Here is a 26,898-nt window from a genome sequence, read left to right as displayed (position 1 = left end):
GGAGGGAGGGAAGGAGGTCTATCATGTCCTAAAAGTGGTGATTCCATGTTGTTCAATGTCACATGTGCTCTGAAGCACTGTATACCACAAAAGCCAATGGAGGTTCCTGCAAACAAGTGTCTACTGCTCAGAGTTCAGCCCAGCAGCTTTAGGAAATGCTATCTGTTCTGAAAGAGAAGTAATGGATATGAAGCAAGTTGCGGAGGTTGTCAGAAAGCAAGGGGAACACGGATTCAGACAAACACAATAGAAATTAAAGACCCAGCACAGGGGAAGGCCAGGGCCAAGTAGTGGGAGTGGGTGGGTAGGGGAGCAGGGGCTGGGGGGGGGGGTATAGGGAACTTTCGGGATAGCATTTGAAATGTAAATAAAGAAAATAATAATAATAATAGTAATAATAAAAATTAAAGATCAGGACAAATTGTCCCTAGCAATTGCACGGGAGAGGCTGAACTCCCTTATAAGTGTCCTCTCTGATAGTCATTATCAGAAGAATTCTAGTCTGATGGCAACCAAGCCATGGGAAAGAGGCTCAAAGTGAGTCCTTTGTTATGTTATGACACAGATAGGAATAAGAGTGAACAAAGAGCTTCAGGAGTTAGAGAATATGAAGACAAGCTTTCTGTATTTTGTTTGAGAGGTAGTTTTTGCTTGCTTATTTGTTAAGTTAGCGAAACGCTTATACTAATGTTTCTAGATAAATGTTTTAAGGGATGTTTTTTTTTAAATTATGAATTTAAACTCTAGCCTGGGCAAGATCTTCAATCAGGTGCCACCATCACCAGTAACATGGACAAGTTTTCTTGCTGATTTTCAAAGAATGCAGCGTGCACTCCTTCGATGTTATAAGACAAGGCAGTATTTAGAAATTTATACTTAAATTAAAATTTAGCCTGATCCACTTAGTACCTGGATGATACACATTTGTCCTGTGTTATAAGTAGTCCATATAATGAGCTGATGGATAATCAGCCCTGAGATTTTTTTCAGTCTTTATCAAGGACATGACAAAATAAAAGTTACAAATTGTCATCTTACGATGACCACTCAGCATCAATATTATTTAGTGAAAAATAAATAGAAATAAAAGCTTTCCTTCAACCTCAAGTTTTGGCTATAAAGAAGAAAATATTAGACATTATATTTCTATGTTAAGTTTAGAGCACTTTATTATTGATATTTTCAGAAGCCATTTCTTGAAACAAATTCAGGGTTATCATCTTGAGAGCATGTTCTTGAGGACCCTAAAATCAAAAAATATATATATCCTGGCCACTTCTGCTTTTCTCTCTCCTTTTTCTCACTTTTTTAAGACAAGGCATCAGGAATATAGCAGGATGTCATTAAGCAACACTATTGCTATGTTCTTTAGCCAAATAACATATTAGGTTTTCTCATAGGACCATGAACTATCAAGTCTCAGGTTCTCGGCCATCAAAAATTAGTTAGTTACTTCCATAACATTTGAGTTGCTAATGTGCCTCTGTATCCTGTGAGCTGGGTGACTAGTGTAGGTTGCAGTGATTGTGACTGGGAGATGTTGATGAATGTCTCAAATAGAAAGCTGACTCCAGTCCAGTATCTCCAACACTAGTCATTTGGGGTAACATTTTTAGTTAGGCACTCAATCGATTTCTTGTTTGATGACCTCTGTAAGTGTTATCTTTAGCAATAAGGGCATCATCAACACATGTTGCTCATAACAACATCTCAAACATTCAATTTTGCCAATAAAATCTTGGGAGCCAGATTCTGGGGTGAAAGCCTGCTAGCTCAGAGAGACAGAGAAATCTCCCAGCTGACCTTCCTCCTCAGCAGACATAATAAAAGTGAGTTCTTCTCCACACTGTCTCAAAAAAACTTCAAATTGAATGTTCCTTCCTGTGAGTCTATCTGTCCTCATGATTTTGTCTTACTCTCTCTGTTTTTTGTTTGTTTGTTTGTTTTGTTTTGTTTTGTTTTGTTTTGTTTTGTTTCCCTGTGTTCACATCCTAGGCACTGGTTGCTTGGTCGGCTTCCTGATCTATGGTTGACTTTTTTATTCCTATCTACAAGAAACACAAAGCTCTCAGATTAAAGGTGTGAGATAAGGCTGAGCCACACCACAACAAGAAACAGGTTTTGTTTTAGTACCTAACCCAATCTCGGGGCTCCAAGTGTGATCAATTATCCTGCAACAAACACATTATAGAAAGAAACCAATCGACTTGACAATAATCTGTGATGTGTAATGTTTGTAGGTTTCCATGGGGGCTGCTTTGGGCAATGCCTTAGCAAGATGGGTAACCCAATGCTGGCACTGGAGGTGTGTAGATGGATTATTATCTCCCCTATCACTTTATGGTTCCATTTACATTCCTGAAATATATGTCTACATATTCAGAAAGCTTCCACTGCAATAAGTTTCCACATGGCTTTTCAAACAGCCTTTAGTGTTAGTCAGTTACCTCCTCTTTTTTTCTCTCCTTTAACCTTCTGTTTCATTCCCCTCTCCTCTTAAAAGTCCTATTGACTTCTTAAAACACATTTGACACAATATTAACAAATAATTCCAATAATATGTTTCTACCTTCATTGATAGCATCAACAACCACCTTTCTAGGTCAGTTTTATAAAATGTAAATTCATTTTGGCTTCTCCATTGCTTAAGAAAACACTGCTTTTGAATTTATTTTTCTGTTTAGCCTGACTTACTCAAATTTATCTTGGACAAATTGCATTTGTGTCCAAGGTAAAACTTGTGTTACTATCTCACCTTGAAAACAGAGTCACTGATGGTGCTAAGACAGGAAAAAAGAGGCATCTTTTGAGTTTGCTGAAGGCTTTTAAAAAAAAAAATCAGGTGGACTCTAATTCAGTTGTTAGTGTGACAGACACAATCACACAAAGCTTCCAGTGAATCAGTGTTCTCAAAGATTTTAGGGAATTTAGATAATGAACTTTTTGGACCGTACAAGCATGAGATTAGAAAGGAATTGTGTTACAGATTCAAAGCTTAAAGTCAAGAAAACAAGAGAAGCACCTGTGAAGCAGGAGTGTTTTACAATGCAAAGTGAAAGAATAGATTGAAATTATTTCATCCTGTTTTCTCCTATATTGAAATGTATATAAATATGCTTAAAACATTTTTTTCATCTTAGGAAACAAAACAGAGCAAACAGTAATTCCATGTTTCTGATACCTAGGCAGTAAAACACAACAAAGATAGTAAGAAAAGTCTGTGCTTGGTGCCATTGTGTCACAATAATTCAGAAATCATTCCTCCTTCAACAAGACTTGGTTTTCCTTTTTGGTTTGACCATATGAATGGGGGTGCATGGAATGACAACTGTAATGCAAATGAGCGAAAGCCACTTGCTGATTGTCCTAAGTGTTATCTAACAATGAAGAAATTTAAAATGAAACATATAATTAATATGGAAGTGTGAAGGAACTAGAACATTTTACTGTGTTAATCAATCACAAGGCTAGCTCTGGTCTCAGAACATTTAAGGCCAAAGTACCTCCAAGAACAGCTGTGTGTAACCTGTCCAAGTGACTGACCGCCTGCAATACCACTGAAGGCAACTGGTATATCACCATTTTATCATGAAATGAGTCACAGACAGATTGAGAAATGTCTGTGTACCGAGAAAATTGGTAAAGAGAAATATTCAAGTGCAAGCTACACAAGTTCTTTGTCAGAAGAAATAGCTTAAGGAAGAAAAATACTGAAACTTATAAAGTAGATAACTGGAGGAGAACTGGATGTAGGGTGCAGGGAGAGAAGTTAGCAGATGGAAGCAGTCATCTGAGAAAGGAGTGCCATGACTCCAAGGGTATAGATCCACAGTAGAACAAGACATCTAATTCATTGAAAGAGTTTTAAGTAGAGTTATTCAATTGTTTTCTTTTTCTCTTTTCTTTAACTCTTGCTCCTCCTTCTCAAAAAATGATTTATTAAGTATACTGCAAGGAAGCAGGTATGTGAGAGTCACTGCATCCCTTCTTCCAGTCTCACAATTTATGCTGGGTTTGCATGCAGCAAAATCACCTCCATAAATATTAAGGAAATACTATTTTTAAAAGAATTCCAAAGGAATTATGCCATCCCAGGAATTTCTACCTCCAGAGCATTGTATAATTACTTCCAATCCTAATTTTTAAAAGAACAATATAGTAAGATATGCGTTTAACTTTGAACACATTTTTACTTCTAAAAGTGAATGGGCATTTTGTCACTTGATGGAAATGTGGATTCAAAATACTAATTTTGAACATCAAAGGACCAACAAATGGTACCAATTTATGTCACCTATGTTATTCTCTTTTAAATAACTAGTGATAGCCCATTAGGAAATGTCAAATGCCATTTACATGGTAGACATAAGTGTGAAAACATTCTTACATATGGCACTTAAGAGGCTATTTTGGTATGTATGAGAATTCTATATTTCTTTTTATTATCAAACTGAAATGGAAGGAATGACAAGAGGGGCTTGTTCTAAGAAAAATAATGTAGGCCTACCGGAAGTACCTCTTTCCTTTTAAGTAACATCTACACCCAGTTGTTCTATTGATTAAGAACATTGAAATGACCATTCCAATTTAGCCTCACTTTGATTAAATAGTTTGAATGACTACTGCAGTGATTAACTTTGAGTAAACCAACAAAATAAATGGAGCCTTGATAATTTACAATAAAATAGACCTCGGACTACCTTTCAGCATCTAGTTCTGCATTCAAATTATTATGGTTGCTCTAGTCTGTCCTCGGCTCTAGGAAGTGGTATAATTTGTTGTTGATGCACTGCTAATGAGCTTCCACTCAGGTGGTCATTGGTTGGCAATTTGCGTCTTAAAAGGAAATAGAAAGATAATAACTGGCAGTGCTTAAAGAAAAAGGGGAAGAAAGAAAGAAATTCTCCTGATTCCCAGCTATCCTCCCACAGCTCCATCCTTTTGACTTTTAAGTCATAAATTCTATGATGTACAGTTTTAAATGAAATTATTTCTTCCTCAAGAAATTAAATAGACTTACCACAGAGACTTTCTCTTAGAGCTTTATAACTGCTATAATATCATTTCTTGTTAGTGTTGCTTATATATTCGACATCTCCATTTTAAAAGTAGAAGCAAACTAAAAAATTAATTTTTGTTAAAAAAAATGTTGCCAATCATTGATTTAGGAAAGCATCATGCTTTAAAATCTTCTTAATATTTGAGGAAGAAATAATTTAAGTTAATACTGTATGTTATAGAATGTATGCCTTAAGAATCAAAAAGGATGGAGCTGTTGAAGAATAGTTGATAATGGGAAAAACAATTTTTCTTCAGACAAGTTTTTAGATAGCTCTGAACTACATTTGATAACTTCAGTGTATCATTTGACACTTGACATATAAAGTCAAAATCTTTTCTTTGTGTTCCGGCTTTCTTTTTATCATAAATTTAATTTTCCTTAGACTGTCTGTCTTGTTGCTTATTTTGTGATGCTTTTAATGGAAATTAGTCATCAGGAATACAATACATTTTCAAAATGCTTCCATGAGTCATAGTGTAGCTGACAATTTCCTCACTTGGTTTTCTGGGGCATGTGACTTAGAAAAATGTCCACAAAGAATCAGAACTTTAATATGTACAACTAGATTCCAGGTATGTGGTACCCAACATGCGAGCATGTTAAAAGCTTTGAACAGTTCTCCACAAAAGTAAATTCTACTTAAAAGTCGTATGTTTAACTTTGTTTTGTTAACACAACCATTATTAACTTTTTGAAGCAGAATTTCTAAGTGTTCGTGGATGTCTCTTTTTCTTCATCTTCCATCTGTTATTGGAATTGTTTATCTGCTGAGCCCTTACACATGTAAAGAGCACACTGGCCTGAAGTTATGTCACCTTAAGTGAATACAATGTTAGACAGTTGATGTCTCATGATCGGTATACACTGATGGTGTACACACAACAGAAGTTCCACTGGAATTAGGGTTTCTGTGTTAGCTTTTTTACTCACCAGCCTTGTATTAGTAGATATTGATGATTATAAATTGTTAGATCTTCACCTCTGTGTATTCCTCTGTCTCTTCTTCTCTCTCATTTCCCTACAAATCTCAAGAGTGCAAGTAGTAAAACAAAATCCATGTGAAAACAGACACCTTATGCTGAATTCAAACAATTATTATCTGCAAAGTGATTGCTTTGAAATGTTCATTTATATTACGTTTAATGAAAATTGTTAAACACACACACATATGCATATGAATCATGTGTGGATTTGGAGACAATACAAAAGAATGAGAATGGACTTTGCTTCTAAGCTGTTTATCATCCCCTAAGGTAATGGGTGCCTCATTACAAAGGAAGATATAAAATATGCTATTGTTAATTCTATTTCATATCTTTGCTGATGTAATAATCTATTTTCAACTGCATATTCACTTGGCATCTGGTGTGGTTGGAAAATACCTCATTTCTCAAACAAATATTAAATTCTCTTTAGCAAAGTATAGAAAAACAGTCCCTTATTTATTTGATTATACTGTTGGTCGTTTTCTGTGTCTATTTCTCTTGATAATAGTTTGTAAAAGTTTTTCATCCAGAATTCTATGGAGATCATAAGATGAGGTATATCTGGAAAGGATTTCACTACTTGTATAATGAATACAAAGTGTAATTTGTTCATTTACATATCGAGTGTTTTGCTTTCATGTGTGTCTGTGTAGCACATACATGCTTGGTGCCCACAGAGGCCATAGAAGGCATCAGATCCCCTGGAACTGACATTTCAAATGATTTTGAGCTGCTATGTGAGTGCAGGGAATCAAACCTGGGACCTCTTGAGGAGAAGCCAGTATTCTTAATCACGGAACTACCTTTGCAACCTCATCTTTTCACTAATTTCCCAACTTGGTTTGGTAATTGGAGGCCACTCTGTCTCATTATCTGTTTGAAACAGATTCAAAGCAGAAGTCCAAAAGGTAACACCTGATAAATTCCATTTCCAAAGACAGGTACTCTCAATTGCTATTTTTATTTTGTTATCTCCATCAATTGTTTTGATTACTGTACTAACATTTATTACTTAGATCATGGAACATTTTAATAACATTTTGTTTTTTATTATTTCATTAACGTATCTAGACTTTTATACAATGCATTTTGATCTTATCACCCACCATCTTTAAAGTCTTCACCAGGTCAGTTCTCCTTGCCCCTTCCTCCTTTCTCCTGACCCATTCAGCCTTGTATTTTTTTTTTTTTAATCAAGAGCACTTTGTGCTTCCCAAGTATTCTTGGATTTGTTGAAAAGTAGTAGAGATACTCAGGTCTACAGTCATAAATAAAGTTTGCCAAAAGTTGAAAATTTTCCAATGAATCCTAGGCTAGGTGTAGGACTTAGTGCTATATTCCTGTCTCCAAGCTGGGATTTGGCTTGACTTGGGCTTACATGGGTCTTACTCATGCTGTCACAACCACTGTGAGTTCCTATGTGCAGTTGCCCTGCTACGTACTGAAGCCATGGTTTCTTTGTAGTCTCCAACTGTCTCTGATTCACAGACTCTATTTTTCTTCCACAATCATTCCTGAGGATGTGGCGTATATCTTCCATTTAAAGCTGTGGGTCTTCAATCTAAAAGAAATATATTTTACAACTTTAAGCTGGTATCTTCAGTCAAGGTACAATCTCACAGTCCCCTTCTGCAGAATCCACAATACAGGCATCTTTCAAGCTGGTACTCTGATTCTGGCCTAAGGCAAAGAATCAATCTATTATGCGCATATTACAACATGTCCAAACTGGCGAGAATAGAGGTTAGTTTCACAGCAAGCTTTTACATTGCACTGTCAGATGAAAGAAGTATCGTTCAAGGTCCATTCATTACAACTGATGATACTTTAAGCCAAGTATAATGTTCACTTGGGATGGTGTTAGGGTATTTTCAATATTCATCCAAAAAATTAAATTTGAGACAAGGGATTTGTCCCCTCTTTTTCAAAAAATGCTTTAGTGTTCTATAGTACCTTATATCTATTGGATACTATACAGCACTTACCTTTTATTGCTTTGAAAAAGGTGAAATCTTAACTGGAAGGAAGAAATGGCATTAAATTAGCATTGTGTGAGCTACAAAAAATTATTCACTGAAAAAAGAGAATAATTGTAAATGAAGGAACCTGCTTTATACTAAATGCTTTATATTTCCAAAGATCAAATATTATCACTAATAAGCTATTTCTTATAGTGGTTCTTTGAGGGAGCCTAATATTTTCACCTCCTATTTTTATGAAAGACACCACCCATACAATTAGGTAACACATCAAGGACCTCATAGAATTGAACAGCTAGTTACAAGTTGCTTTTTACACATGGTATTTTAACAGAACTAGTCTCTTAGATTTCTGAACAAATTGAATGAGAAAAGTCTAATAGATTCTACTCTCCTGTTAGTATAGTTGAACATGCCTCATTAACACCCAATTATATTTTATTTTTGTTAGACTATTTCTCTTCTGTGTCCATAGCCAGTTGTTTAGATACAGGGAAAACATAAACAAACATAAAACTATTGCTTTGGAGCACCGCGATTCCAAGTCCTAATTCTGATATTCTTTACCTGGAGTTGAATAAATAGACTGGTTTCTTCTTTTCCTTTTCAGATTTTGTATCCTTTGGAAGTCTAGTGTGATTGGCTTAGGCCAACTCTTTTAATGATATTAGAATTAGGTCAAATATCTTTTGACATTAAGTCCATTGTTTTTGTAGTTAATTCATTAAGATACATTTTATCATATTGCACTAAAATACTGCAATTATGTATGACATATAATCTTATTGATTGCAGCTATATAATCTTTAATCTTTTTACTTAGGATTTTACAAACCACTTTGCCATGAGTGAAACAGCCTGTAACATATAATGTGCATATTGATTTCACATATTTTATCAGGGTATTTTTGAGTTTAGCAGTTTCAATCCAATTTGGATGATTAATGTGCAGGGCTTTTGGTGTCAATAATATTTTAATTTGTCTCCATACACAGCACTAAATGGCAAAACAGTATTGTGTTCTAAGTAGATCTCAGTCACATGAACATCTAAGTGTTAGTTACATCTGTTTTTATGTGTCAATCAACAAACCACTTAGTAAAGAAAATTATTCTTAAGAGTATCAAAATGTATCCACCCATAAGTAAAAAGTAATTTCATAAGTTTATACATATAACTTATTTTTCACAACTATCACTGTAAATAGTAACTCTATTTAAATTTCTGTATTTACCTTAGACATGAGATAAATATATGTTTAGAAATGAAAATGATTTATGTGTTATGATCTAAAAATCAAAATATTCTTAATATTTTAATGTTTTTAAAGGGGGATATTTCCTGCCCCCTTAAACTGTTTTGTACACTGGAACTATTATTATATTTGAATAGTATTTGCACACTATCTTGTACAAAATACAGTATTCAGATGTTACCACTTTTTAAATTACATTTCCTTTCCTTTCTGGAGAAATTGAATTTATCTTCAGTGCTTCTGAGGATGTAACACATTAATTTAGGTAGTAGAATTCCTAATGGATCATCATTTTTCCTCCAATAGCATAAGTGTGTGATTCAGCATAAATAAAATTCATGGATTGCATGTTATTAAGAAAAATTTTAAGAAACAATAATATTAAATATGCTAAAATATTTTTCTTCTAATAATATTATCATCAAGAGTACATTTTCTAAAACTAATTTGTGAAGTTCTTTTGTATGGTTCAGATTTCCTGACGCTTGTAAAATATTTCAAAATTATATGTATCTAGTTTCCCTAGATTTATGAATCATATAAATTTAATGAACATACTTTCAGTAATTGTAAATTAATGTAAATAATGACTACAAACATTTCCATAAGGCCTGGTTATTTCTGTGTTCTTCATCTCAAATGATTAGAGCTGAATTGAGTTTCTAATCTTTGATTAGGATACTGTAACAATGTACTGAGTACAAAGAGAGAAGCATGCATTGTTTTTCATGGTTACCTACTTCTCCCAAGACACAGTGAACAGAGCAAACAAACTACTTCAGACTAACAAGTATGAAGATGTAGATGAAACGCGTCTTACAATTAAAAACCTACTCATCTCTTGTTCATTCTGCACACACATGCAGAGCATCCCTGTGTCCCTTGGTCTTCCCAGCACTAACTGAGAGAACTTTTGGTAAGTTCAGAGATGTCATGCAAATGCTATTGCATAGCCTCTTCTGTTTGCAGACACACTACAGGTACTTGGTTTCTGAAAGTATCAGTGTGATTGTAGCTTTGAAGTTGAAATTGCGTGACCAATACATTCTGATACACCTCCACTGCATAAACTACATTTCCTATACAGGTAGGACCATAGTGAAAGTGAAGGGAAATGCAGACAATAGTGTAAAACAAAAATGTATACTCACCTAGGAAGCAGCAATAAAGGAAAAAACTTCTTCCCTGTTGTGTCTACACTTTCGATCCAAGTTCAGGTTCTTGTGAAGCTGTCACCTGTTCCAGTCACCTTCAGTCAGCCTTCAGCAGATTTAGCTTATCACTCAGCACTGAACCTAGACCCGGAATGTTCTGTTACGAGAACAGCACATAAACATGGCAGGTACTCTAAGCCATCTGCAAGAGGTTCTTTTGGTCTTCTGCAAGAACGAGCCAGCCAGCATAGTTTTAGTTGGAACTATCTACATATCATATGTTGCAGGATACTTGATCACACTATGAACCCTGAGATTGCTATTGAAAACAAAACAAAACAAAACAAAACAAAACAAAACCTGCCTCTAGTTGAGGTATGGCTCACCACTATCACACTCCTTTAATCTAACAGCTCTCTTTTTATTTAAAACAAGATTGATTAAAACCATCCACAGGTCAAGAGGCAGAGCAAGCAACCAGCTGACACGAAGGGAACATCAGAAAAAAAAAAAAAAAAAAAAACATAGAGAGTGAGAGCAAGTCAGGAGGACATATGGATGCACAGGTAATAGAAAAGAGGGACATTTGGTTGGAATGTTTTAAAAGACACTGGAGGAGAACTGGCTTTTCTTCTTCTGGGACTCAGTTGAAGAGGAAGGTCGGCGGAGTGCATTCTGTGCCTCTTGAAGCTCGCCAGCTTTCACCCCAGCATCTGGCTCTTGATTCTTCATTTAGTAAAATCAAACATTTGAGATTTTGTTTTTAAAACAACAGCTGTGGGATGAAGAAGAAGGAAAAGTTAGGAGAATGTTTTACAGACATAATTTTTTCCAATTCACATTTTGCATATAGAAATGCTTCATAAAAATGCATTGACTCAATTCTCCCTAAACTAACGTTGTTCATGATATGTAGATATAATATTAGAAAAACTTCTCTTATTGTGATCTTTCTACAGCATGTGAGTTGCTTGGGAAATTATGAAATACTGAAACCATAGTATCGGGAAGGTTTTAGGTTAGATGATTTATATTATTTCTTTAAGCTTTAGTACCCCATGACTTTATATAAACTGTTTCCATGGTTAATTTAAATTCTATGATGATAATATTTAATTGTAGTGTGGCATAGTTAAATTCAATTGTCATTATTAGCTATTGTCAATGTGACACACTTGGGAAGGCGGAACTTCAACTGAACTATTACCTGCATTGGATTGACTTGTAGGCGTGTCTATGGAACATTTTTAAAGTGCTGTTTGATATAGGAGGGCCTAGACCCTGTGTCTGATGTAATTCCTGGGCATGTGGGCTTTGAATGCATAAGGAGAGTGTTCCAGCAAGCCAGAGAGACCAAGCCAGTAAGCAACTGTGTTTTCCATGGCCAATGCTTCAGTTTCTGCTTCCAGGCTCCTGCTCCCCTTAATAATGGACTGTAAATGTAAGATGAAATAAAACATCCCTTCCCCAAGTTGCTTTTGGTCAGTCTTTCACACCACCAACAAAAATATAATGAAAGTAACAATTGTGAGTAGAATTAAAGTATGATTTTTCTATCACTGCCAATCATTACCAAATGAATATTAAAAAAAAAAATCAGTGTGCAGAATGTTTAAATGAGTTTCTCTTTAGATTTATTTTTTTTCTGGAGGATCTATTAAGACTTATAGTGCACATGATTTAAAAGAAACATATGTTCATTCTCTTTTGCTTTGCTTTGATATTTCAGCCCAGAGACGACTACCTACAGTGACCAAACCTTCACAATTATCAAAATAACACTAACTCCTTGTGGAATTTTTATGTTTTAGCATTAAAAAAAGGACGATTTTGGATCACTCCTGATCCTTATCACAAAGATGACAACATCCAGATTGGGCGTGAGGTGAAAATATCTTGCCAAGTAGAAGCTGTTCCCTCTGAGGAGTTAACATTCAGTTGGTTTAAAAATGGTCGTCCATTAAGAAGTTCTGAGCGGATGGTTATCACACAGACTGACCCTGATGTGTCCCCTGGAACAACAAATTTGGATATCATTGATTTAAAATTCACAGACTTTGGGACTTACACATGCGTGGCCTCTCTGAAGGGAGGAGGAATATCTGATATCAGTATTGATGTTAACATTTCCAGCAGTACAGGTAAGAGGCTTGCTCCTGGTATGAAACCCCTCTAAATGAGTTTGAGTTTGATGTAATTAATGAAGCTAAGAAATCTTTTTTTTTTAATTTTCTAAATCTAAAAAGTTTACTATTCTGAATGCCTAAAAAAATATCTGATTTGAGGAATTGTTGTTTTCATTTTATTTAGATTAGTATATATTTTTTTAAAAAAATATTGTGTACATAAAATCAATAGGAGTGACAAAGTTATGATTTAAGATAAACTTATGCCATTTTTTTTCATTAACCACAGCCCTTGTAGAACTATAAATTATATTAATAAAGTTAAACCATTGACTAAGGCTGAAATTTTTTTAAGTTTAAAATTCAACAAAACTATTTAGGTCTAAGACATAAGCCTTGAGAAATGATTTAAGAGTAATTAAATTTAAAAAAAAATGCAAGAAGTGTTCCTACTACTAAGAGATAGCTTTTGTTAAAGTTGGTGTTGGATGTGACATCTCAGAAAATACCATAGTACTACATCCTCATAATGCAAAGAGATAAATGCAAAAATATATAAGAGCAAAATTATTTTGAAATTTAAAAAAATGTGTTACCCTTTCATTTGTGTAAAGCATATCTAGATGAGGGAAAGTCCAGTGTTTTTATGAGAGAACATGATAGGTTAACTCTCAGGATGTTTACTGACCCAGTGTACTTTGCCAATATGTTACCAGATCCTCATATTGTGCTGGGTGAGTATCATAAATTAAATTCAGAGAGTTCAGTTACAGCAGAAAAGCTCTATGCTTGCAGGTGCTTAACAGCTGGCTTTTCCTCCCAGTCAGGCATCTTTTTAACTCTACCCTGCTTCATTCACATGTGACTTTGGGCCTTCTTATGGTTCCCAATGGCAGCTCATGCTGACATGATTTTAGTAATAAGTCCATATGAAAGGCTGACAAAATGAACTTGCTTTCTGCTATTCATTGTTGTAAAGTATAATCAGTGTTTATCTGGTATATGATCAATGTAAAAGGAAGCTTGAGTGTTGAAAGTAATAGTATTTGGACATGGTTTCTATCCTAGGTTATGCAAAGCCTCTACCTGATCTCCAAATATTTGAACTTGCATGATCAAATAAGTTCATTTATGATGTTGATGGAAAAACTGTTGGTAAATATTTATTCAATCAACAGATATGCATGCATCCCCCATATTAGAATGGTAGGCAACCTTGTGCTGAATAACATCATGTAAGATTTCCCTTTAAAAGTAAGAAAAAAACTCCAAGGACATTTGTCTTTATTTTTATTGGATAATTTTCCAGAATTTTCTACCTGTACACATCACCCCACATTGTTTGCTTTTCTTACTTTGTTCACTCGTTTTTTGTTTTGTTTTGTTTTGTTTTTTTTGGTTTGAGTACTAGTCAGCACATACACACACACACACACACACACACACACACACACACACACACATTGCTTTTATTTAACACTCATTTGAAGAGAACATGGCTCATTGGCTGTTCAGCCTTACCAAATAGGTCAAAGAGCAAAAGAAGAAGCTATGTAAAATTGTTGCTAAAATGTGTTCTGAGAGTCACTTAAATATGGTACTTACAATGGCTGAAACTGGGAATTATGAATGACAAAATAGAAATGTCCAAATCTTTGGAGATTCTAAAAGGAAATTTTAAGGTATTCAAAGAACAGATTTTGTTCAAGAAGAGTCATAATAAAGTATGTTAACTATTTGGACTCTAAAGAGTAGCTACAGAAATAAAAAGTTTACTAAGATTTTAGAATCCTTCCCCATGCCATCTCCTTCCAGTCACATCACACAGAACTGATGTTCCCCAAGGGGAAACTGTGAAAACTGAATTTTATCTGTACTGTTCAATGTAGTCTCGGCATTAGGGGAAATTCATGTCACATAGTCAGAACTCGATAGTTGTTTGACAAAGCTTGTGATCTAATTCGAGAACCGGACATTCTACATAGGTTGTCTTTTCTTATTCTACTTCTGTTGGCCCCCTTGTGTTCTTTCTCAATTTTCTACTGACAAGACAAAAAGTTCTTCAGTATGCATATATGTAATTTGGTTTAATGTTTCAGGCTCAGACAAGATAGAAGAAGATGGATGTTGAAGTTAGTCTAATAAAACTAAAAATGTAGGTCTCATCAAAAACTATTAAGGTATTCAAGTGGCAAAAATCAAAGGATTTGGTCAAGTTTAAGACTAATGAGGTTGGGAACACAAGCACCTTGGTCTTCAGTCTGAACATACAGGCAACTGTAACTTGAAAGAAGTACTTAAACTAATAAATATGCCTCTTTTCCTACTAAATCTGACTTATATATTGTAAGTTGCCTACAATGGTATACCAAAGTAGTCTCTACAGGAGACTCATGACTGAGAATTTGAGATTCTATTTATGACATTAAAATTATTATCTCTACCTGATAGAAGTCTACACTCAAAATGCCACTTCAGTGTGAAAACAGATATGTTACAAGCCAGAGTTAGACTAAGGAGGTTTCACAAGCTATACCATATAAGAAATTCCCAGACAATGTCAATACTATACAACCACTGAGATTATAGAAGGTATGTAGATGAGTTCGTTGAGTGAGTGAATCTAAGAAAATGGAGTAATTGTTAAAACAGTACATTTTAAAAAGCAGACCTGTGGCTCCAGGATGGAATGCCAGTACCACAAAAATGACAAATGCCTTTTTAGTTTTGGGTTTTCCTAATTACCATTTCAGGGAATTTAGCACTGGTCAAGTGGTTTTATTATACTTTAAACAATTTTATAGTATTATATTATATCAAATTATGATGTTAAATTTATACCAGTATAGGGTGATATTCTTTAATTCTTTAAAATTTTCTGAGTCTGGTATTACACAGAAATCTTCCATTGATTCTCAATTGTTCCTCTGTTTTAAAGGATATATACATGTCACTTAATGAGATGAGACTTTGTTTCCATGAGACATTTCTACATAGCACAGAAATCTTCCTTAGATCACAGATCCATAGTCAGCACATCTGTTAGATGACACTAAGAAGTGAAATGGAAAGTATCTCTGGAGGTAATTTGTCATTTGCAGAATTTTTAGTGATTTATTTTGAAATGGTAATGATAGTGGGTATTTATACTGATTGAAATGGAGAAAATGCTTAATACAAACAAAAACTTCCAATCACAAAGGGAACATGCTTCATTTTATATAATAATCAAAGCAGAATTTTGACATAAACACATACTTAGGTCACATAAAATACAACCAAAGTTTTCCTTGGTGATGGCGAAACCCATGTTTTCTTATTTCCTCATGCATTTTAAACTTGGTGAGTTTCTCACTTCTCTCTCACATTTGGTAACTACAAAAGTAGATGTCATTTACATTAACAATGATTTAAAAAATGGCAAGCTACGTTTAGGAAAACATTGGAAAGCTATGACTATTTGAGATTTTTCCATACCTTTATGGAATACTAAAAAAGTGCAAAGTGAATGATATAAATATATACATTATTTTCTAATTAGTTAAATATTAACACACACACACACACATACACACACATACACACAAAATTCTGAACGTTTTGAAATTGTCCTTGTAACCATTTTTGGTTTCTCAATAGAAATTGACATTAATTTCCATTTCCTTTACCAAACTCTTTACACACTCTGCTCTGTACCATATGGACATGGTTCAGAGAGATATCGCTATTAGGTGATTCAAGGCAGAGTCCTGAGGAACCTGGGAGAGTCTGTAGTGGACAGACACCTTACCTGAACTTTGATCAGACTTCCAAACTCTGAGTGCTTCTGCAATATAGCTACAGTCAGTCTCATGGAGAGCTGAGATTAAACTTGAAACTCAAAAGAAGCAAGAGAATCAAACAGAGGCTGGGGAAATGATAAAGCATCTACTTACATTATGTTTTAGTTATAGTGTTGATATTAATCTGAGAAAATCACATCAGTTTATTCTGGTCTTAATATTTCAGTGCTAGAACTATATTTTAGGCTAGTCTTCAGGCAATGTAAAGTACTTTCTATGCATTGCTATAAATGTCTCAGTTACAAATTTAATTGTATCAAAGTCTAAATGTCACCATTCAGTTTTCTCAAATATAGATTCTTAATGTGCCTCCTAAAGAAAATTCATGCAAATTTAAGCCTAAATTATCAGCAGCTAAAATCAAATTTTAGAATATCATCATAATCTATTCCTTTTTACAAGCATAATTGGTAGAGTAAAATTTGGTTTTGATGGTTTCTTCTCTCTCTCTCTCTCTCTCTCTCTCTCTCTCTCTCTCTCTCTCTCTCTCTCTCTCTCTTTTAACTCTCTACTGCTTCTTTCCCTCACTAAATAGTGAAGTCCCTGATGCTCATCAGTTTGCATGTATTCCTTCACACAACTCAAGAAAACTTGTATGTTTATAGTAAAATTCAGAAATATGTGCATCCAGCCTTGAAAATGAAAGCAAGACCTGGTGAGACACCTGGTGGGTAAATAGAGCAGAAGACCTAGCACAGAACTGTAGGGTTGTGTTTCTCTCTTCTTAGCGTACAACAGGATATTATATAACAGAGAGAGGAATAAGATTTTGTGGATCAAGCAAGATAGAGACATAAATGTGCAAGCACATGATGACCACCTGGAAGTGACTTGGCAGCTTTAGGTTTCCGAGAGCTGTCTAGTTACTCTAACTGTGGAAGCCAGGAAGTGTCTGCAAGGGTGTGCATGCCAAGTTCATTAACATGGGACAGCGGTGTACAAGGAGAGAGAATCAGAAATAAATACAAGAGCTAAGGAACAACTGATTAAGTCCATTTAATTGGATCTGCTTCTTTGGTCTTCACTATTTCAAAAGGAAAGTAAGAGTCTACAGTGAGGAATGGACTGTTCTAGCTAAGAAATGTGAACTACTATATCAACATGAAATGATGCTTAGGTTAGAAGAAAACACTATGCAGTTGAGATTTATGAAGTAACCAAGGTACTAGACAGAAAAAAAAATCCCTTATTATTCCCGTAAAATATATGAGCATTGAATTAAGGACAGAACCAAGGGTTGGTGAAGAGCTCAAGAGTAGTTCTCAGTTTCTCAAGCTATGCATATGGTTCAGCTATAACTATACTACTTTATTATAATATATATTCTGCCTACAGTAATAGCTAAGCTACCTAAATGAATGAATGGGTAGAGCTCTTCTAAAATTTTTATTTGCCAAAAGAATGAACAAGAATATATGCCCAGTGGGCATAGTGTGCTGACCTGTGAGCTATAATTTTGAAACCTTATTCATTAAAATAAAATAACTAAAAAGACAGACTATATGGACTTGCTAGAAAATTAAATTGAACCAGTATGAAACTGCTGTTTACCTATAAAATCACTGTTGCAGTCTTTATAAAGATTGATGTAAAGTCTCAGATGTCTCTTGTATTGCATTCAAATCACATTATACAGAAAGCCTTGCTCAGGTGACTGCTATCTTGCTGAAGTGGTCCAAACTGTGAAACTATACTGCAAATATTCTTCATATTATTTTTGCTATTTCTCAACTCCTCGAGTCTTATCCATAAGATACTATTGATTTCCTGCTGCTGATGTTATGCTTTAATAATTATCCCATCTCTCAGATTATATAAGTATATAGAACAGAGAAATGTAATATATACTCATATATCATGAGTATATGTGTATAATCTGTATCTATGTCTATATATGTGTATATATAGATAGATATACAAAGAAAGAAAGAAAGAAAGGAAGAAAGAAAGAAAGAAAGAAAGAAAGAAAGAAAGAAAGAAAGAAAGAAAGAAAGAAAGAAAGAAGAGAGAAAGAAACAAAGAAGAGAGAAAGAAACAAAGAAGAGAGAAAGAGGCTTAAAAGTTGTGATGCAAAAAATAAAATAAAATAAAAAAATACAGCATTAGTAAAAGTGAAATAAAAAAACTTGGAGTCTCCTAGTTAGAAGGCCATTTCTTTATAGAGTGGCTTTATAGGATGAGATCAACTTCCACATTGATGTCAGGCAGGATTATTTTCATGCAAATTAAGCACAGTCTTTAATTCATGAAGACTGACATGTGTTTGTTTACAGGTAGTGTTACCAGAGTTAGAGGTCAGCCCCTGAACCCCAGCAAGCAAGGTTCAGCCAGCCAACTGTAGTAAGTCAATGAAAAAGGGCAAATTGAGAGTGAAACTCAAAAGGGACATTTATTCAATATGGCCATACTGAGAAGGACAAAGACATTCAGTGAAGCATGGACATGAGTGTGGGCTTTTTGGGGAGAGCCAAGTAAATGCATGCATGATGAAGCAGGCTTCCCTAGTGTCTGAGCTCCCAGGCTCCCCTGTGGGGTCTTCTGACAAATTAGAAAGCTTTGTTCGAGAGGCAGTGGGCTCCTCTGGATTCTCCGGAGGGTCCAGCTATTTCCTTTCCTGGTAGGAGATTCCTGAGAAAATACTTATTTCTTGGGATTATTCTTTCAGTAGTGTGAGAACCAAGGGAGTGAGCAACAAGTGTATCTTCTGCGCTTTTCCTTGCCTATCGATCAGGCTGGTGAGAGCTTGTACCTGTCCTTTGTATAGGCCAGGGTGACACATAGCGTTTGCACATGGTGACAGTAGGGATTTCCCCCACAAACGTTATTGCTTTTTCTGTCACCTTTCCCATCTTACTCCTTACAGACTGTCCTCTCCTCTGTGGTGGATAGAGACACAGCGGCAGTGGGGTGAGTCCTGAACCGCAGCTCACCTGGACTCTAACATGCTAGTGTTCCAGTTTTAAGAGGACATTTTGTTCAACAAATTTCCCAGGAGACACCTGACTAAAAAATAGCTTTTTACAGAATATGGACATTACTTTCAGTATGTGCATAGATTAAGGGAATTTGTGACAAAGAGTACATACAGACATACATCATTTTCATCTGTCCTCTGGAAAGGGTAGTATATGTGTCAAGCCCTGTTACAGAGGCATCAGTATATAATTCATCTTGAGGTATATAATGCTTACTAAGAGGAATGCTTCACTGTTAGAATCCTTTATGTGAGGAAAAAGTTTTCTTCCATAAATGTGTTTTATTAGAAATCTGAAAGCTCTTTATTAAAATTTAAAATGCCTTCAGAAATTATTAAACATTCCCCAGAGTTCTGCTGACTTGCATTAGTCCTGTATTGTTCAGTGTGTGGTACAGAAACAAATCAACAGCAAGAAATATCTAGGTGGCTTACCTGCATTTTGTGTTTAAATAGATAATGCAGTTGGCTAAAATGGGTGTTAAGACAAAAGCAGCCAATATTTTTCTGAAGATTTTACTTTACATCAGCTTTCCACACACAATATTTCATTTAATCATTCTTTTGTAGCTTTGATGGAGCTTATGGTGTCTGGAGCTCCTGTTTTCCTTCTTGTGCTTTTAACATCTGCCTATCAAATGGTTAAGAATGTGTTGAATAGTTTAGGGTTAAAAAAAATGCCTTCAGAAGGCTAAGTGCCATGTTAAAATGTGCTGAATAATTTAAAAGATGTTGTTAAACAACGCAAAATAAATGTGGTGTGTAAAAACACTTTAGTTAAAAACTTACTGTTTTGGAAATGTTTGACTCAAGAGGAAACCTGGCCACAACACTGAACACAGTATATGTGGCTTGGAAATTCAAATACAAGGAGCAAGGCTAAGGGAAATGGAAAGTGATAGTGGGAGTGAGTGGTTCATGAAGAACCTCTAAGTGTCAAAACAGTAGAAATAGTTAAAGAATGCAGTGCGCATTCGATTACATTATTTGTTCAATAACTATGATAGGAAAGTGGCTATGGGTGAAATAGAAGTTCATGGAGCCTAATTCTTAATAGTCCAGTGGGATTTACATGGAATAACCTTACTAACTGATGAACTGTGACATTTGCTGTAATGTCACTGACACTGTTCAGCAAGAGCCATGAAAGAAAGCTTGCACCTGCGCTGGCTGGATCAGTAATGACTCTGGACTTAAAGGAGAAATGTATCATGAGACCTTATTCACTCAGGTTTACATAATTTCCTGAAAAAAAAAAAATCAAGAAGGGAGAGAAGAGAGGAGGGAAAGAAGGGACAGAAGAGGGAGGAGAGGTGACAGGTGATCTATTCAGTGGATGACAATTCAGAGTTTAAAAAACCAAACAATTGACAAGAGTAATCTCCATGTCTCATTAGGGTTGCTAGTCTCATTAATAAAATGATTTCAAAATGGACTAAACCTGATATCAAGGGGAATGTTATTACAATAAAAGAAAAACCCAAAAGACAAACAGGATGTAAATCTCAACAGCTGCCTAGAAGAAGAAGGAAGCTAAAATAAGGATTAAACCATTTAAGCTGTTATAGAGATTAGACACGTGGTTGACCAGTAGTCACTTGATAGGGAGGGAAACTCAGTGAGCTACTGAGCTAAGGGTAGAGATTCTCAGAGGGAAAATCCAGCATTGCAGTACTTTCTTTTATTATTTTTTGTTGTTGTGTTTGTTTGTTTTGAGTTTTTTGGGATTTTGTTGTTTGTTTGTTTTTCAAGACAGGGTTTCTCTGTGTAGCTCTGGCTGTCCTGGAACTCACTCTGTAGACCAGGCTGGCCTCAAACTCAGAAATTCGCCTGCCTCTGCCTCTCTAAGTGCTGAGATTTACGCCACCACTGCCTGGCTTTTTTTTTTTTTTTAAAGTAGTTATTTTGATTATCTCTAGCATGGCAGGGAGCCCACTTTCCTAGGGATAATCACTGGGCCATGTGACTGAAGCAGCCCAACTGGACTGTTAGGTTTCCATCCAAGCCAGAGATTTTATACACTTAACTAGAGGTATTTTATTCTAACACAATTATAAGATAATTGGTGGAGAACATAAGAACGATTTTACAAATATTTTTAAAGGGTTTCTTCTATTTCCAAAACAGTGAAAATTACTTTTTGATTCTGAGGAAGTGTTACTGGAGGGGTTCAGATATAGCTATATATGAGTGAGCAAGGGTGGTCAGCTTTGCAAAGAAATTGATGCATTATTGCAGATGATAGGATAGTATACATAAGTGACCCCAAAATTGCACCAGAGAACTCCCACTGCAAAAATGGCAGGAAATAAAATTAGCTCAAATAAATCAGTAGCCCTCCTTTGTACAAATGATAAACAGGCTGAGAAAGAAATTAGGGNAACAACTTCCTTCACAATAGACACAAATAATATAAAACATCTTGGGAGTAACTAACCAAACAAGTGAAAGACCTGTATAAATTCAAGTCTTTCAAGAAAGAAATCAAAGAAGATCTCAGATTGGCAGAATTAACATAGTAAAAATAGCCATCCTGCCAAAGGCAATCTATATATTCAGTGCAGTCTCCATCAAAATCCCAACACAATCTTCAAATACATGGAAAGAGCAGNTCTCAAATTCATCTGGAAAGGCAAAAAACCCAGAATAGCAAAAACAATTATTAACAATAAAAGAACAGCTTGGGGAATCACCATCCCTAAACTCAAGCTTTACTACACAGCAATAGTGATAAAAACTGCATGGTATTGATACAAAGACAGACACGTTGATCGATGGAATATAACTGAAGACCCAGAAATAAAACCATACACTTACAGACATTGATCTTTGACAAAGACATAAAAAATATACAATGGAAAAAAGAAAGCATCTTCAATAAATGGTGCTGGTCTAACTGGATGTCTGTATGTAGAAGAATATCTCATTTCCAAACAGTGTTTTGATGGCAGCTGAACATTATTTACAATGTTCTCAAGAGCTACTGAGCTTCAAGGAGAAGGAAATTAAGTAGCTAAGAACTTTAAACCCTCTTTCTTCCAACTTGGATCATAACAAAACAATTCTTTTTTGGATATAGATTTCATGTAAGATTACATTTACACATGTTTTCTGGTTTCTTTGTTTCACACATACACAAACACATGTATGGAAAACCCAGTGTCTTGGGTAAGCTCTTCTGCATGTGTGCTTCTGCAGTTCTGCAGTTGCTTCTTCAGAATACGAGAATGTAGAGCATAAAGCCAGGTTAGATAATAAACTAGCTATGGCTTAGGGGTTTAATATGTTCTGATGTTACTACCAACCAAGTAGAAAATCAGGTCTGATGCCAGGAATAGATCAGAATTAACACATGGGTTTCATGGGTCATTGCATTAATTTAGACATGTTGGACTCACCCTAGAAGAGAGTAAGAGTTAAACATTTAAAAAAATGAACAAGGAGATAGTGGGAAAACTAGGGACCATGACCAATATGAAAGAGAATGAGCAATGGAAACAAAGGGAACTGTTCTCCTCCAGTAGACCCACTTGTACAGAAAGAGGACATGCCCAGTGGACGAGTTTGTGAGTGTGTTACTTCAGACATTTTAGCACTTCCAACTCAAGACTTGGGGATTCGTACTTATGCATACATTTTAAAGTATAAACAAGCCCTTATTTTCTGTTAACGAAATAAAACCTGAAGGAGTGAAAAAGAAAAACTATTAAGTGAAAGTGGGAGCGGGAGAGCTGGGGAAGGATGGAAGGGATCGTTAGAGCTTAAATGTGGTATTTAGTCTGAATGCCATTTACACTAAGGCTCTCACTATACCTAAAACAGATTACAAGTAATGTTATAGAGCTTATGTGAAATGGTAGCTGTATATCTAGTTGACATTTTAATCATTCTTTCAATGGCACTAATAGAAGTGACAAGAAATTTTAAACACATTTTTAATTGTAAACTCTTTTGAGAGGCATAAATGACACTGATGCAAACTACCTAATTTTGAAATATCATATATGATTGTAAGAATTGGCTATATTAAATTAAGTGTCTATCTTCCAGTAGGTCAGCAAACATTAATCGTTTTGATATTGTTCTTTTTGTCCTTAAAATCCCTGCATTTATCATCTTAAAATAATTAATTCCTCCAAATGTCAGAATAAATTATCCCATATTTTATTAAAATGATTAATGAAATACAAATAATCAAATACTAAGTTATGCTTTATCTAGCCTTTGTCCTTTTTTTAAAAACTAATTAATTTTGTGTTCTGTATGTGTGGTGTGCATGTAGTCATATTTGTGTTTAAATGTGTGTGGATGCACATGTGTGTTAAGGCCCAAGGTTGGTGCCTGGGTTCTAAGTTACATTTTGCTGCTTTTTGTATGGAGACAATATGTCTACATAAACCCAGAGTTTCCCATGTCTACACAATATAGCTAGCTAGTTTTCTCCATTTCATGCATTACTGACCACTACAAAGAACACATACATAGCCCACTTTCACAAAGTGTATATAAATAATATTTTAAGCAATGTATATCTAGTTGACATTTTAACAGAAATATTCTTGTTTAAAAATAAACTACAATGTAAAATATATTTCATACATACGACATCAGAATGGGTTATATGTCATTCCAATGAATGACATTATATGATCCTCAGTGTGGTTCTAAAATTGGGTCAGTTTGCATTTTAATTTTTATTGTAGCATTTTTGTACTTCTCAGAAAGACAAAATGTATCATGAAATACAGTCATGATCCAGTACAATATTTGTTAGGGAGGACTCCATGTGTTATGAGAAAACTCCACTCCTATTTTCTTTTAATTGACCAGTTATCAATCAGCAGATCTGTTAATTAAACCTCATTTGCTTTAAAGAACATGTGGCCCTGGTCTGATGAGGGAACACTGTGTCCACTGTTCCTTTTATTTTGCTCTTGATAAGACATAAAAGAGCCAACTTCATCTCATGTCAAAACGCTTATTAAGATGGCGATAATGTCTGTTTCCAGAGAACAAGTCATCTCCGGTGGGGCACAATCAGTGATGTAATTAGGGAATTTGTAAACTACAGGAATCATGCACAGAGATCATTTATAAGAGCCCTAACAATGTCACATGGGTTCTATAAGGTGATAAATGGCCTTTTCATTGTAGAAGTAAATTGATTTTTCTTGCCACTCTGTGTTGAAAAGTTTACTAGTGTGAGCAACAGTAGCTGTAGAGAATAAAATAAAATTCAGATTGTTTTGAAGCTTCTCTCTTACAGTGCTTTTGCAAGACACATTTGGTATATAATTTATTGCCTGCCATCCTTTTAATTCAGAATTCTTTTACAATTGGAAAGTGCGACCACAATTAACATGGTCAGACAGCTAGCTAGCTCCCTTTGCTTTCTGGTCCATGCTTTTCATGGTTACACCCTGACCTTTCAGAAAATGGACAACACTGACATTTTTGTCTACCTCATAAGAGTGAAATGGATCTATTTAGGGATGTCCAGACCTTATTATTTTAGAGAAGTAGAAAGAGAACTAGATATCTCTGTTACCTGCCATTTATGATATTATCGAAACATAGAAATCAAATTATAACCTGTAATGTCAGGCATACGTAAGCATCTTCCCTTACGACCTCTGTGGACGTGCCTCTGACTACTCAAGGTCTGCTCATTCTTATCCTTTGCAAGACATTCTGGACACTCAAGGCATCCTTGTCTAAAACGTATCTTCTCAACATCTGGAAACGGCAAATGTGTGTGTGTGTGTGTGTGTGTGTGTGTGTGTGTGTGTGTGCGTGCGTGTGTGTGTGTATGTATGCATGTGTTTGTATGTGTATGTTTGTCCATATGTGTGTGTGTGTGTGTGTTTATTTTATTTCTATAAACACTTGTTCGGTTGATTATGGACCTGTACTTAGTATTTGAGATACTTGCTTTCAATAAAATATGATTTATATAGCCTTAATATAAAGATATGTGTATGACAAAAAAAAGCACAATACATATTGTAGTACCCATGGCAGTGACATGAAGATGACTAATATGTATTGTGCTGTTGCTCTATCCTATACCTTGTGTTTATTACAACATACCTATGAAGGAAACATAGATTGTGGTTGTAGAAAAGTGTAAAATAAGAATTATCGTGTTAACTGTATGTAGACTGATAGAAAGACTAGATAATATTCTCAAAGTCATTCTTTAAATCTGGGCATTAAAACTAAGCATCATTCTCTGCAAACACATTTAGGGGACACTTTCATCTGCATTGTACAACATTATTTTAAAATTTATACTAAACAGCCCATTCATCAATCTAATTTGAAGATGAGAAAACAAAGTCTTTCCTTTGCTGAGATTATACATCTCATATATGGTTTAACTTTTTGTCTAAGTCAAGCTTTAATCTTTTTTAAATATTTAATTTGTTTCAAAGTTGAACACATTCATTCATGTGCATGTGCTGTATATATGTGTATTTCACATACATGCGGATGTCCTTACATCTAGAAATGGGCATTGGACCCCTAAGAGCTGGATTTACAATTGTTTTTGAGCCACATGACATGGGTTCTGGGAACTTAACATAGATCCTCCTCTGGAAGAGCAATTAGTGCTGTTAACCACACTGAGCCATATCACCAAGCCCCCTGGATTATTAACCCAATATAATTAAAACTCCTCCAAATCTTTCAAGCTCATTCTAAGCAGTTTTCTAATTAATAAATTATTATGAATAATTGCAGCTGTTAAGAAGTCCCATGTTTATCAATTTCCATAATACAGTATAATTCTTGAAGGTTGTGATTGTCCTGATGCATGTCTCTTGTTCACATTTCTAAATGTATTCACCTATTGAAGGAGCTAAAAAAAAACTTTTTACAGTATTAGATATTGAGTCTAGCATTGGGTGTATATTTTTATAAGGTGTTCTGCTTTCAGTTGAAGAAATAATGCTGGTAGAACTCTCTATCATTTGAAAAGATAGTGCTTCTCTCTCTCTCTCTCTCTCTCTCTCTCTCTCTCTCTCTCTCTCTCTGTCTCTCTCTCACTCTCTCTCTCATATAAACACACACACACACACACACATTTGAATAAACCATAAGCATCATATTTAAGAACAAGTAAGCAGGCTGGAGAGATAGCTCAGCAGTTAACAGCACTGACTGCTCTCCCCGAGGTCCTGAGTTCAATTCCCAGCAACCACATGGTATCTCACAGCGGTCTACAATGGGATCCAATGCCCTCTTCTGTTGTGTATGAAGACAGCTACAATGTATTCATATATATTTAAAAAAATAAACACATAAGCAAGGATGCAAATGTTTTCTGGGCTATAACAGTTATAGGAACTTGGAACATACACACACACACACACACACAAACACACACACACACACACACACACACACACATCCCTCTGCTGTGAAAAAATGTGTCTTATAGAAATCATCAAGTGTGTCTGTTCATTTTTTCAATATTTTCATTATAAATTATAATCTTTGATTGCTACATTTTCACA

At 35.1% G+C, this 26,898-nt stretch overlaps 1 protein-coding gene across 1 annotated transcript in view; it reads left to right on the top strand.

The window, feature by feature from the left end:
- Mdga2 (MAM domain containing glycosylphosphatidylinositol anchor 2) overlaps nucleotides 1-26,898 on the top strand; it is a 744,628-nt gene that overhangs the window by 554,544 nt on the left and 163,186 nt on the right. Inside the window, exon 7 of the mRNA XM_021202038.1 lies at nucleotides 12,248-12,577. Coding sequence (XP_021057697.1) covers nucleotides 12,248-12,577 — 330 coding nt within the window. The remainder of the gene's footprint in view (nucleotides 1-12,247; nucleotides 12,578-26,898) is intronic.

The sequence above is a fragment of the Mus pahari genome, chromosome 7 (genome assembly GCF_900095145.1).
Source record: "Mus pahari chromosome 7, PAHARI_EIJ_v1.1, whole genome shotgun sequence".
Taxonomy (NCBI): Eukaryota; Metazoa; Chordata; class Mammalia; order Rodentia; family Muridae; genus Mus; species Mus pahari.
This window is presented reverse-complemented; position numbering and strand designations above follow the sequence as displayed.